General features: G+C 44.0%; 1 protein-coding gene across 1 annotated transcript in view; it reads left to right on the top strand.

The window, feature by feature from the left end:
* MRPL35 (mitochondrial ribosomal protein L35) overlaps window positions 1-7382 on the top strand; it is a 29977-nt gene extending 22595 nt beyond the window's left edge. Inside the window, exon 5 of the mRNA XM_078678660.1 lies at window positions 7053-7382. Coding sequence (XP_078534786.1) covers window positions 7053-7241 — 189 coding nt within the window. The 3' untranslated portion in view covers window positions 7242-7382. The remainder of the gene's footprint in view (window positions 1-7052) is intronic.
* The last annotated feature ends 3869 nt before the right edge of the window (window positions 7383-11251 follow it).

Genomic DNA, 11251 nt, shown 5'->3' on the forward strand with positions numbered 1-11251 from the left:
TCACCTGTGCTCTTATTTTATCCCGGCTAGACTATGCCAATGCTCTTCATATGGGCATTCCGTGATACTTGTTGAAAAAGCTCCACGTGGTCCAAAATGCGGCCGCCAGACTTCTACTGGGTATTTCTGCCAGGAACAGCGTGCGTCATCACCTGCGATCTTTGCATTGACTGCCTGTGGTGGAACGGTTGAAGTTTAAAGCACTGGTTGTGGCTCACCGTGTCCTGCATGGCCTCGGCCCTTCCTACCTACAAAAACGGTTCTCTTTCTATGTACCAGCTAGACAGTTGCACTCTTCATCCCTTCGCCTTGTTCAGGTGCCCCAATTAAAATACCAGAGGCTAGGTGGCAGTTCGTGGACGAGGAAGGCCGCTGTTGCCTGGAATGCGCTGCCCCTTACTCTCCGTAACATACAAGACCCAGCAGTATTAAAAAAAACTTGAAAACACATCTTTTCGCTTAAACAGACACTCGTGAGTATCGGTGCATGCTACAAATTAAAATAACATAACAGATTAATGCAAACTGATCACAATTGATAGAAAGTATAGGGTTGAGTACGAATGTTAACATATTTTGAGTACTTTTCGGGGAACGCCCACACACTTGAAGCAGGCAAACTGTATTGCCTCTTTTTTTGTTTAATTATCGCGTGAGCCATACAGAAGGGGTTTCAGAGCGCCTTGGAATAATGTACAGTAAAGTAACTGAATCGATCAAGGGGAAGAGAAATGTTACTTGTTCCCCAAGTACTTCAATCTTTATCCGTGGCTCTTGCATCAACCTGAAAAACACACTTTTGCCAGGACTTCTATTCTCCTGTCTTCAGTCCATCATTATAACAAGCATTGGCAGAGCCAATAGGTCTTAACTTTGGGACCTTATAAGTGTTTAGCTATGAAGCACATTATCACCCACCGTAATGGAAGTAGTACTTATGTAAAGTGCTTTGATACCTTCGCTCTACATAATGCAAAAAATAAAAAGGAATGAAGGAGAAGTGCTTGCAGATTTCTGAAGTGGGGGAGCGAAAAGATGCACTCTGTAGCGTTGCGCTGTTCCTACCTGCTGTAGATGTTTGGTTAAAATGCTGATTGCTACCGTTCTTCTGTTTTGTTGAACCAGAAGCATGATCATCCGGTCAACAAATGGTTAAGCGTCACAATGTAGCTATTTACTGACAGCCCACGAGGATCATTCCCTTTCTCCCCAAGACATGAGTGGTCTTTAAGGAGTTTTAACTACTGTAGCAGCTGCTTGCTACCTTCCAGGGTAGGCTTGTTGGCCAAGGTCCGCTCATTAGATGGTTCTGACGATTCCACTGAAAAGTAAGATGTCACCGTAATTGATTTAGTGTCTGTTTCTTTGTGTTTTAGAAAAATTGAAAGCACACTCTGGTGGAGGTGGGGTGGAGGGGACGCGTTTTCTAATGAAAGCGGCAAGGTCTGTAAATGAAACCTGACCTAAAATAGGTGGCAGCCTGCGCACCGCCTCTGCTGGCTCCTATTATATAATGCTAGTACCAAATCAGAAAGCGAGCACAGTATAGAAAATCAGGAGCCAAATTGAAAGGAGGCAAAAGTGAGTTATCCCAGTGTGCAAGTGAAGGCGGGGCTGGAGTATGCTGCATCTTAGTGCCGAGTGACAGATGTTTATTGCCAACCAAATTAATGTTAATTAGTCCGTCGGCCTCTGGTAGGATGAAAGGCTGAGCAGACGCCCTGGGGTTCGAACCTGCGGTTGTGAGGTCAAACATAAGATTAATAGGCTGCTTGCCTTAAAGTTAAGATTCTATTATATAATGCCAGTACCAAATCAGAAAGCGAGCACAGTAGAGAAAGTCAGGAGCCATGTGTGCAAGCAGAGGCCTCGCTACCTCTGCCGCCACTGTCAAAACACTATTCTGCTGCCTTTCTTCTTCAAGGCAACAGCAATGGGCCTAGCATGACAGCGAATGCACAAGTTTCTCAGTGCAAACATTGGCAGAGCTGTGCGTGTGGCATGTGAAGGGGGGGTTGGTTAAAAAGAATGGCGCGAGAGAGAAGCGGGGGCATGCGAGCACGGCAGCGCGGTGAACGCGCTAATTAAAAACAGATGGTGACATGACCTCGAACAGATGGCGCGCCCGCTAGTAACCACAAGCTATGGCGCATACATTTTCTGGGAAAGGTGGGACATGCACCTGCCTTTGCCCATTTGTGTGCTGTCTTTTTAGAAAGACGCACTTAAAGCACAATAGAAAGAATGCTTAAAAAAAACACACACAATGTCAAAAGTCAATTGGTTGCTTTTAAGCACCATGGGTGATACATATTAATATCATATTTAACGCACTTAATACACAGGCCTATCAAGGATGGAAAGTTCTGTCAGTCGATCCATGCTGTCAGCAAGTGGTTGGCACCAAAACAAAAGGGGGCGAGGGGCAATAACTCGTGAGGAGGAGATATGGGGAAAGGGAGCAGGAGGGGGTAAGAAGAAATAGTACCTGAATCGCTGTGGACGGGCACTAATTACGTTTAATCAATTTGTGCTCGGTCCTTCTGCCTCAGAAAGGAAGTGAGGCGTGGCATGAGCTTGCCAATTAGGAGTCTGCAAAAGAGCAGAGACAATAAAGCCAATGAAAGGTAAGCAATGGGCAGGCTCTAAGCCCTTTACTTTAGAAAATATGCCTCGCAAGTAAGAGAGCATGCAGCAAATGCGCTGTCGCAGACTCGCCTGAAACATCCTTGTTGTGAAGTTACCCACCTGTAAATTCTATGTTGATAGCAGCCTCCTTTGGACACTGTGGAGGTAAACGTGTTTTACTCTTGGGTGTATAGAGGACTTCTACAGTTATTGTTTTTTTTTTACATTTCATAATTTTTTATTGTCATTTTGTCTCTGGCAATATTTGACAGTTTTAATTTATTCATACGATTTTCTACATCATAGTTCTCCCATCTGCTAAGTATCTAGATCTCAATACCACTGTCTGACATAGTGTTTGGTGTAAAAATCCGCATTGAGTACACAAGATTAATGCAGAGAAGCATAAGAAAGTGATCATGCAAAAAAGGAGAGAACTCTGGATAGTTCTCCAGTTTAGGTGGAAAGCAGCTCCTGTTAGAGCACTCTCAACACCAGAGAGACTCGATCTGCTCACCTCAAATGTCTGTTTCGCTCTAATTAGCGCGCTTCGGAGAGGTATAGCTTTGTCCAGACACAAAGGAGCACCCAGTACAAGTCAAAACAAAACCCTTTCAGGCATAGAGTGACGCATAAATTATGCAAAAAAGGAGAGAACTCTGGGTAGTTCTCAAGTTTGGATGGAAAGCAGCTCCTGTTAGAGCACTCAACACCAACACAAAGCCTTTGAGAAAGAAGACTTATCTTCTAAGCGCATCAGGCACGACAGAGGAGCTGCTTTTAAAAGACATTTGCGCAGAGGACACACTGTACCTAATAAAGGCTTGAAGCTTTGAAATGTGCTGGTGTGCTTTTCGTCGAAGGGCAACAGGTGTTATGGAATATCTATCTATCTTTATAATAAGGGTTCCGAGTCCGGGTTGACAAAACTATTCTATGGGACCCGATCCCATTCCATAGCAGTTGTCTTGTCACTGCAGCAGTTGCCCAGAAAAAGTGCTCCTGTATTTCATACTTTGTAGCCTACATAGAAATTTTATAAAGGGATACTCTACCCAGAAACAATATTGGGAGCTTCCACCAATAACTCTCATCCAACTTATAGTCTTCCTGTACCCTTCCTATGTTGCATCGCTGGAACTCAGCTGGGTCTAACATCACATATATTCCCAGATAAGAAAACTCCTCACATGATCACTGTATCGGGCATTTCCAGTCCGCCAGCGGCCACCAATGATTAATCGGAAAAGCCGCAAACTCACCCCAGTTCATGTATGTATGTATGTATGTATGTATGTATGTATGTATGTAGGAAGCTGGCATTCTAGATAGTGTACCAAAATGAGGTATACTGTGTAGAGAGTCCAGGTAACCCTTGCTGGCTTATTGAGGCAAAAATGATAAAACTAAATGCTTTTCTGGTAGCGTGAGCAGGCAGTTTAGGCTTCTCAGAGGGTAGTGCTATGCATTTGTTGTACTCACAGAGGCAATAAATGAGACCACCATTCAAAGAATAAATCGGAGACCAATTTAGAAAAATGACTCTTATTTTATATAAATTTTGATACCAAGAACTTTGTAAGCAAGTAAGTGCTTTTTAATTTTTGAATTTCACAGGTAAGTAAAATGTTCACAATGTCTTTAAGTGTAATGCTTTCCTACGGAAGAAAAATATATATTTGGTATGCACGTTCTTGCTGTAGGTTTCGAGGGGGAGGGTTCCCCCTTGCAGGACTTAAGGCGGTAGGGGAGTAAGGTCCAAAGAACTACCAGCAGTTAAGGCTTACTTGCCCTGGAGCGTCCGGGTGCATAGGTGTTGGTTGGGTTGGTAGTCCTATATGCTACACCGAAGTAGAGAGGTGAAAGGGGGGGGGGGGGCACAAAACCAGGCTGCAGAGAGGGGCTTGGGGACAAGTTTGGAAGCTCACAACAGCAGGACTCAGTTCAAATAAGTCCTTGGGGCAAGATAGCATAGTCTGTTCTCACCTAGGCCAGGGCGCTTGTGTGGAGATCCAATAGGTGGGCTGGTGCTTCACAGGGCCTTATGGTTGTCAGTCTCGCCGGTTGAGGGTGCACAAATCAGAACAGCTATGCCACTCGAAGTGGATCTCTGTGGTGCTGATGTCCCTTGACGGTATCCCGGTGTTGTCGGAGTCTGGATTGGACTCACACAGGTTTTGGTTGCTGGAAGGGGTCTGGTACCCTGGGTATAGGTCCTGGACGGCTCTGGTTGGTCCTGGTGTTTTCTCACTTGGTTGGGAGATGGATCTGACCTCCTGGAGCACAGTGACCTCTTCCTGGGTGGCTGCTGCATCAGTACAACCGGGGAGCTGCAGCACGGTAAACTGGGCATTTTTTGTTGCCTGCGGACTGCAGGGGAGTAGCTCCTCAACTACAAGGGAGTTTGCTGGCAATTTGCATAGGGCTGGCAGTCTACGGAGTTTCTGGGCAGATGCTCAGCTGCACCACGAATCGGTTCCTTCACAATTGTTGAGACTGGTCCAGTCAGGCAGGGTTTGGTACCAAAAAGACCACAGCAAGTCTTGAGTTCTTGTTTTTGCAACTCTTCTCCTAGGTCCTTCGAATCAGAGGACAAAGAAGAGTTCCTGGCATCAAGGGTGCCACCTAAATACTCAATTTAGGGGCGTTAAGGTGACTGGTGGTAGCCAATGGGCTACTAACCTTTAGGGTGGCTACACCCCCTATATGACTACTTCCTGTGGGAAGTAGGCTTAACCCTGACCCAGTGAGCCCAGTTCCACCAAAACCAAGATGGAGGACTACTATTGTTCACATCAGGATGCCCACCTGGAAGGGGTGGGAGGGGTGGGGAGGGAAGAGATTGGTATCAGAAACCTGTCGGTGGTGGCAGGCTGGCCTACACTAGTCAGCCAGCCAGCCCACTAGAGGTTGGTAGGTTTTCAGGGGGCACCTCTAAGTTACCCTCTGGGTGCATGTATTAATTAATCCATTACTGGAATCTGTGTGGGTTTGTTAATATGAAATGTTTGATTACCAAACATATTGGTTTCAGTGAAGCCATCAAGTAGCTGGGGAACTCTTAATCACCAATGCCCAGTACATATGCTCAAGATGGTTTCCCTATTCATTGTCCATGTCCAAGAATCTACTTGGACACAATAGAGGCATATCTGCTCATGCAGATATGGCCTCACATGAAATATAATGCATCCTGCCTTAGGGCTGTAAGGGGGATTTACATATATAGTGTGCAGTGTCTGCAGCAGGGCACACAGGAGGTGTGCTATGTCTTGACTTTTGTCTGCACTATGTCACACAGCCTGCCGTGGCAGCTTGCGTGAATGTGGTGAGGGGCCTTAGGGTGGCACAATACATGCTGCAGCCTTTAGGGACTTACAGGTGGTGCTAAAGGTATTCCCAATTGGGGGAACAATTGTACTGTTTTAGGGAAAGTGATCTGGCTTTGGGGACCTGGATAGTAGGAACCCATAGCACATGTCAAAATTGCATCAATTGCGAGGCAATAAGTGGGGGTTACCATGTCAAAAGGGGGCACTTTCCTACAATTTACACACAGAGAATTTCCTGAATGCAACCAGAATCTCCAACGTTCTAGGTATAGAATGTGGCAGGTGTGCTAACTAAAGGAGTATGTCATCTGCATAAAACGATATGACATCATTCTGCACGAGATCCATCTTAGTCCGCAAATTTGTGTGTCTACTCTTACCTAGTTTGCCAGTGGCTTGGCTCATCATTTATGGTTCACATGGGCTTTACTAATGCCTCAGAATGCTTGAAGGTGCTTGTAATTACTCTGGGTCTTTAAATCAAAATTGTATCCTAAGCCTGCTATATCTGCCTAATTAGAAGTCAAAATAGTTCATGCCTATTATATAATTTCCTTTCCTTTATTACACAATATGTCAAACATTTTTGAGCAAATGTTTTTCTTTCTTTCTCTTAACCGCATGCCCTCTAGCGGGTTTTCCCGCTGCGCGCTGGATTTTCAAAAAACCCGCGTTACGTGACAAAGCCAGCTCGTCATGCGCGTAGCGCAGGTAACGCCCATGACGAGCTGTATTTGTCATCAGCGCTGAAGGGGTTAATTAATCAGTTGCTATAAGCATTGAAAAAAAATGCTTAACCAAATGTATTAGTAGAAGTTTCCTCACTGAGACATTTATCGTTTAACATATGATAAAGGTGGCTTCTAGAACTATTGGGCCCCTTTTATTTTTGGGCAAGCAATTATTCCCCTCTCCCCTCCCCCCTCCCCAAAAGCGCACTGTAATTTAGGGAAAGGTGTAACAAATGTACTTGTATCTGCAAATTCATATTCTTGTTTTCAATTTTAAAATATAGTTACAATTGTTTCCATGTAGCTTCTTGTGAAGGGTATTATACCATTCTGGTTATTTTGTACTTTTTATTTTCAATAGGCTGGTTACAAGAAGAAGTTATGGAAAAAGACACCTGCACGAAAAAGGCGCTTGAGAGAAATAGTCTTCTGTAACAGAACACAGAGCAAGCTGTTGGATAAAATGACCACTTCCTTCTGGAAGAGAAGGAACTGGTATGTGGATGATCCATACCAGAAGTACCACGATCGGACAAATCTAAAAGTTTAGACACTGCATGTTATATCGATAACCTAATACTGCAGTTGTTGGCCAAATATAAGGATGTGTGTTGCTACTTGCTACATTCAAAAGCACTGATGTTTGTAAAGGCTGAAATCGATTACTCCTGTAAATAAAATCTAAATTCAATATGCTGTTACACTCGAACCATGAAAGAAATTGAACAGTGTGCTATTGTGAAACATGCCTGGTTTGTTTTTACTTTACAGTGGTTATTGTAGAAATCGATTTTTCCTTTGACTGCATATAAAGGTGTTAAGAGTACTAAAAGTGTGATACTGCTAAGTGAATAGTTGCCACTACTCTACATTCTGTCATTTGCATGCACCCTACTTTACTCTCATACTCTAATATTTTGGCACTTTAGGAAGTCATGTTGCCTGCTTCCTCAGTTTCAGAAGTCACTGGACTGTGGACATCAGCTTGTACTGTAATGTCCTATAGCAAATTTGAGGTTGTAGCTGGTTTCATTGTTAAGCTTCCAGTTTTATGACCTGGCGCAGGCGCTGAAGGGTGCATCAACTGATGTGCTTCTGTGGTGTGAGGCGACTGGGCATGAACACAGCTTAGACACTGCTTAGGATAGTGACTGGTCTGGAACGATCAGGAAAGAAATCAGGAAGACCTAAGGACTGGTGAATTGCATTTTAAGTAGAGGAACTTGATCCTGGTGCAGAGGTTTTCTGGTTCTTGGATAAGATTTATGGGTGCCGCGAGATTATTATACCCCCTGTTTTCTAAAACAGTTTGTAAGTACTATTTTTAAACCTAAATTATTTCCTGAAGTTTAACATTTATACAGTTTGCGTACAATTGGACGCTGGTCAAAACGGTTTAAAGTTGCAGCTATGTGCATCTGTACAGCTGCATAAATAAGCATGGAGAATTCAGTGGCCACAGTCACACAATTTTGATTAATTAAAAGGCCAGATATGACATTTGTCCAGTGTGCTGCTTCAAAGCCTCTTTGTGAAATCTATGAACTGTACTCCTTTTTTATAGCTACAGCGTGCAGGGAAGATGAAGTCTCATTTCACCACTGCTGATCTGATGCTTCTGTCAGACTCAGAAGATTCAGATTCCGTACGTGTATTCATGGGTCGCATCCAGCATACCTAGAATGGAAGGTAATTAGTATAAAATGTTGAGTTCAGAGCAGCTTTAGTGATGTGGAACTCCAAATAGTACCCTTAATAATACAATATTTATGAAAGAAGTCACACATGCCAGGCATCTATGTAAGAGAGAAAATGATTTAAATATTTTGATGATTGGAGCCAGATGTCACAGAATTTTGGGTTAAGAAAGTCTATTTGTTAAATCACGGCCTTTCCTACTGCAAAATGCAAGGGTGCAGTGTATAAAAGCATTGTGTAAGGTGGAAAAGTCTTAATGATTTGCAGATTTCCTCCCTAATTTCAGTACTGAGGTGGTGCTAGAGGGGTCACTCCTACCCACCACAATGTATTTTTGTTTTTACTTAATCTGCTCACAGTAAACCAAAGTTCACAATGTCCCGCTCTTATTTCAGCGAGGTCTTGACCCTGCCCTTTAGTTGCTTCAAAATTCGAACAGTATTGGAGATACATTTCAACACTGAAATGCATATACAATCCGTGCAGTGTTGTCTCCTATGTTTGTTGTTCTGTACGCCGTATCTATCTGTATTACAATCTTGCATATCTATCCAGATCCACCACAATAAAACTCAGTGAGAGGGGTGCCTCCTCTTAACTGTGATTTCTAACTCATTTTATCGGTGGTTGGTGGCTGTCGCTGTAAACCATTGATCGATACTAACATCAAAGTTAGTGTGGTGTCTGATTCACAATGGGGCACCTGTTCCCGTGGGACAGGTCCCCTATTTGTGATTCAGGTAATGTTGCCTCTGAAGGCGGCTATGGTGAAGTTAGTGGTCTAAAGGACTTCATGAACTAAGAACTGAATCTAGAGCAATGTTCGCTTGTGTATGAATAGCAAGGTGCTTTGCAGCAGAAAAGGAAGGCCTGGATTGAATTAATCTGAAACAATGGAGGTGGGAAGGCTCACCCAGTGCTTGTGCGGGATTTTGGGGAAATAGAGACCGAGTAGCTGTAAAGTTCACAGGCTGGGAAGGAGTCTGGGTTTCAGAGTACATCAATAAGGAAGGGTTTCTTAGCAAAACAGTGAGTGTGGCTTGTGAATGGAGAATCGCAATGTTTAAAGAGTATTGGTGCCCAGCACCATCATTATGTATATGCAGATGTGGCTTTATCATATGCCAAACAGTTCATACTTGGGTGGTGGCAGCGGTTTGAGGAACTGATGCAACATAACATGAGTGCTGACTTATGGCTAAAAGAGCATTATGTGAGCACGTGGCGAGGCCAGGGAGATCGAGCCATGATATGGAGACTTAGGGGGAAGAGCCAAAAGAGGTGATGTATTCACCAGAAATAAAATTGTCAGCACTCTGCTCCCTAAAAGAGTAGTTTATTTACAACCACAAGCTGCTTTTGGTCCTGCACAGTATTTACCGCCGACAGTGGCATATCCATTAGTGGGATTCCCACTTCGAGAAGAGATTTAATGAACAGCTTGTTGGAGAGGTATAAAGTAGGGCTGGCGATACACTCCTGATGGAACAAGTTACTGGACAAGTCTAGTGCATACATCCTATAGATTGTCATCCCATTGAAAGTGAGGAGGCTGGCTGCCCAATCTGGGTAACATACCCCTAAATCTCTGTGTGCAGGGGATCAAGCGTAACAGCAACCCTTTTTTGCATCTTCTGCAGCTCTAGTACAGAATCTCCAGTGTATGTTTTCATTCATTGTATAGTATCAGAAGGGTTCTGGTGGGGTTCGTTTGTGTTGGAAGTTCACCTAAGAACCGCAGCCTAGAACTGCACACAGCTTAACTAATCTTAAAAATTGTCAAGGTGCTCTCATAAACCAGTTCTTCCTCCTCAAGTGGACGACCAGCATTGTCCCAAAGGTGGGTATTCTTTTTTTAAAGTTACTTTTATTGCAATTTGACTTTAGAAAACCTAAAGTATGTTAAATATTCACCTAGTGCCACTGCCAGTAATTATACTCCACAAAAAGCATTGTGTCAAGAGCATTTAAAACATAAAGTGCCACATGTGTAAACTTGGAAGTACTGCAAGAGCAATAAGTGGTGATGGTTCTTGTTAGACCTTTTTTACTGGTTGGAGTGAAGCTTGAGTTAGTATGGTGGGGCATGCGGTGGAGGTAGCATCTTAACTTAGGAATTGCCCCTCTTCAGCAGAAACCAAAACCGAGAGACTCACCTCTGCCACCTCTAAGTGCCCCCACCCCGATGCTGAGGTGGTGACGTTGCTAATGGGGTCCCAAGACCCTCGAACGCTGAACCCACTCGGGTTTGCCAACACTGGATTCCCAGTTGCAGCCTCTTTCTGCTGGTCCTCCTCCAGCTGCGAGTGGCTCCAGCACTGAACCAGACACCAAAAGATCCCATTGCATCTGATCCCCACAGTCTGAGGAGAAGTGGGCTGTGCCTGAGCATCTCAAGGGTTGAACACCCCCCCCCCTTGTGGGTTCCCTCAGACTCCCTTCCCAGTCCTAGTTTGCAGCCTCTTTTTGACTAACCTTTCCCCAATTGAAGTGAATGGGGCACCCAACACGAACACCACTCTTCACCTGGATGCCTCAGAAGGTGACCTGTTGGTGTGGCTTTGGACCTTGCCCCCACTCACCTTAGATTCAGGAAAAGGTTCCAGTAAAAGACTATTAAATGGCGAATGCAGTACATGTCCTCTCTACCCCCCCCCCCCCATAACATTACCGCTCCCAAAATTTGCATTGTCAACTTTTGAAAACTGTACAATTGATAACTCGAAAAGTATTCACTTGATTCCAATGACCTTGGTATCTAAATACATATAGAGGTTTGTGTTATTTTTTTTATAAATTGGTGTCAGATTTCTGTATTGAGTGTGTCTCACTGCCTTTGTGTGTGTGCGTGTGTGTGCACGC

This window comes from Lissotriton helveticus, chromosome 2_2 (assembly GCF_964261635.1).
Source record: "Lissotriton helveticus chromosome 2_2, aLisHel1.1, whole genome shotgun sequence".
Classification (NCBI taxonomy): domain Eukaryota; kingdom Metazoa; phylum Chordata; class Amphibia; order Caudata; family Salamandridae; genus Lissotriton; species Lissotriton helveticus.